Source organism: Helianthus annuus, chromosome 17 (genome assembly GCF_002127325.2).
Source record: "Helianthus annuus cultivar XRQ/B chromosome 17, HanXRQr2.0-SUNRISE, whole genome shotgun sequence".
Lineage (NCBI taxonomy): Eukaryota > Viridiplantae > Streptophyta > Magnoliopsida > Asterales > Asteraceae > Helianthus > Helianthus annuus.
The window spans coordinates 127,460,639-127,462,567 of record NC_035449.2 but is presented as its reverse complement, the minus strand read 5'-3'; the positions used below and the strand labels follow the sequence as shown (position 1 = coordinate 127,462,567).

The following is a 1,929-nucleotide window of genomic DNA, read 5'->3' as shown; positions in this document are numbered from 1 at the left end:
GCTTAAAATCTCTGAAAGCTTCAAAATTTATTAACCCCCAGGTAGGCATATCATGCTTTCTGACGGGATAATCCAATGTTCTAACGTTAGAAAGCTCTTCAACGTCCCACCAAGGTAAAGACATGATATCATGTATGTGTTCAAAGTACTGCACACCATATTCTCTCCTGATTGCATAAGCGTTCACCTGTGGCAAGAATCCCCAACTAATAATGTCACCAAGTGAAACATCCCTGTCTCTTTTATAAAACTTTAGTGGACGTTTGAATTTTCTTTCAGTACTCTTTCTAAACCATTTCTCCCTTTCTTCCTTCTGTGCATCTTTCATTGTTCCATCAAAGTTTTTATCTTTCAGACATTCTTCAACTTTCCTTCTTAATTCATCAATGTTCTCTTGATTGAAAAATTCAACCAGCGTTGGAAAGTTTGACGTATCTACATTCACATTCTCTTCATCGCCGCAGTCTTCAACCTCAACTCGATCATAGTTATCAGCTTCCTCAACATACTTATACTAATACTCGGGATGATGATTGACATCGAAATCGTTCAATTCTTCTTCAAAGTCAAACTTGAAGATAGGATCATCAATACGCGTCATCTCGATAATATCATTCATGGTGTAAGTATGCCTGATTTCCCCTTCCTCAACTTCAGGCTCTAGACGCAAAATCAATCTTTCACTTTTATCAACGTTCTCCCCCTCACCTGTGGCATCTTCAGGCTCTTCATTCACATCATCATGAAGATAATCATCAACATTCTCTTCATTTGATGCTTCAGTGACTTTAACACCTGTACCACCTTGACCATCGTCATCATCATCATCACTATGACTACTCGCAGAAAATACATCATCTGCATCCTCTTCCTTATCATCATCATCATCCTCTTCATCATCATCTTCCTCGACCTCTTCATCATCATCAATGTTGTGGTCTGCCCTTTTCTGAGATTGGCTGGCACTGGTTGCTTTGTCAGTATCGTTCCATTTTCGCTTGTGATCACTAGCAGGTGTGGTAGCTGTAGCAGTCGGGGTAGTAGCAGAAACGCGTGGCGGCAAGTTGCCACGTTCGACCTCTTGGTCAGTAATCTTATGTGCCAAACGGACGATACGGGGCAGATTGTCTAGGTTTGCAGCAGTAACGTACCCCTTAACAGCTGGTGCTAAGCCCTTGAGATACAACTCAATTCGCCGGGGTGGAGGTCGAGACATGTTAGGGCACAAAGTTGCTAAATCATTAGACCTCCTAGTGTATGCTTCAATCTCAGATCCCTCCATTTTCAGATTGTAGAACTCGTTTTCCAGTTTCTGAATCTCATCACGAGGACAATACTCCTCTCGCATCAACTCCTTGAAATCATCCCAAGTAGTGGCATTCGCCATCTCAATACCCAACATCTGAACCTGGGCATTCCACCATGTAAGGGCACCATCCTTGAGTGTGCCTGTAGCATACTTCACTCTGTCACCAGCTGGACAGTTACACATTGCAAATACCGATTCTGCCTTCTCAAACCATCTCAGGAGCCCTACAGCCCTTTCAGTCCCACTGAAGGTCTGTGGCTTACAATCCATGAACATCTTGTACGTACAAACAGGTGGAGTAGGTGGATGGTTTTGATTCGCAGGTTGACCTAAAACGAAAGAACGTACAACGCACAGGTAAGATTCGAGTTTATGACGCAAAAAGAGATAGTATTGGCACTTATCGTACCAGCCTGGTAAGCCGCTAGAGCTTCAGCTACACGAGTGTTGATCAGGTCGGTTAATTCGGCCTGGGTCATAGCAATGTGACCACGTCCACCACCTCGGCCTCCTCCACGTCCACTCATGGTTCTAAATAAGAAAAGGGAACTATCTTAAGGGTCGAAATGAGGTAAAAGTCGAGTATCACATTGAAATCTACAAACTACCAAGTTTACACA

General features: G+C 43.1%; 1 protein-coding gene across 1 annotated transcript; it reads right to left on the bottom strand.

Annotated features, from left to right (window-relative positions):
• Positions 1-514: 514 nt before the first annotated feature.
• On the bottom strand, positions 515-1,492 carry LOC110925032 (acidic leucine-rich nuclear phosphoprotein 32 family member A-like). The gene is made up of 2 exons (XM_022169005.1): positions 1,435-1,492; positions 515-891 (listed from the first exon to the last, which is right to left on the bottom strand). Exons 1-2 carry the CDS (start codon positions 1,490-1,492, stop codon positions 515-517), a joined length of 435 nt encoding a protein of 144 aa, XP_022024697.1.
• Between the last annotated feature and the right edge of the window lie 437 nt (positions 1,493-1,929).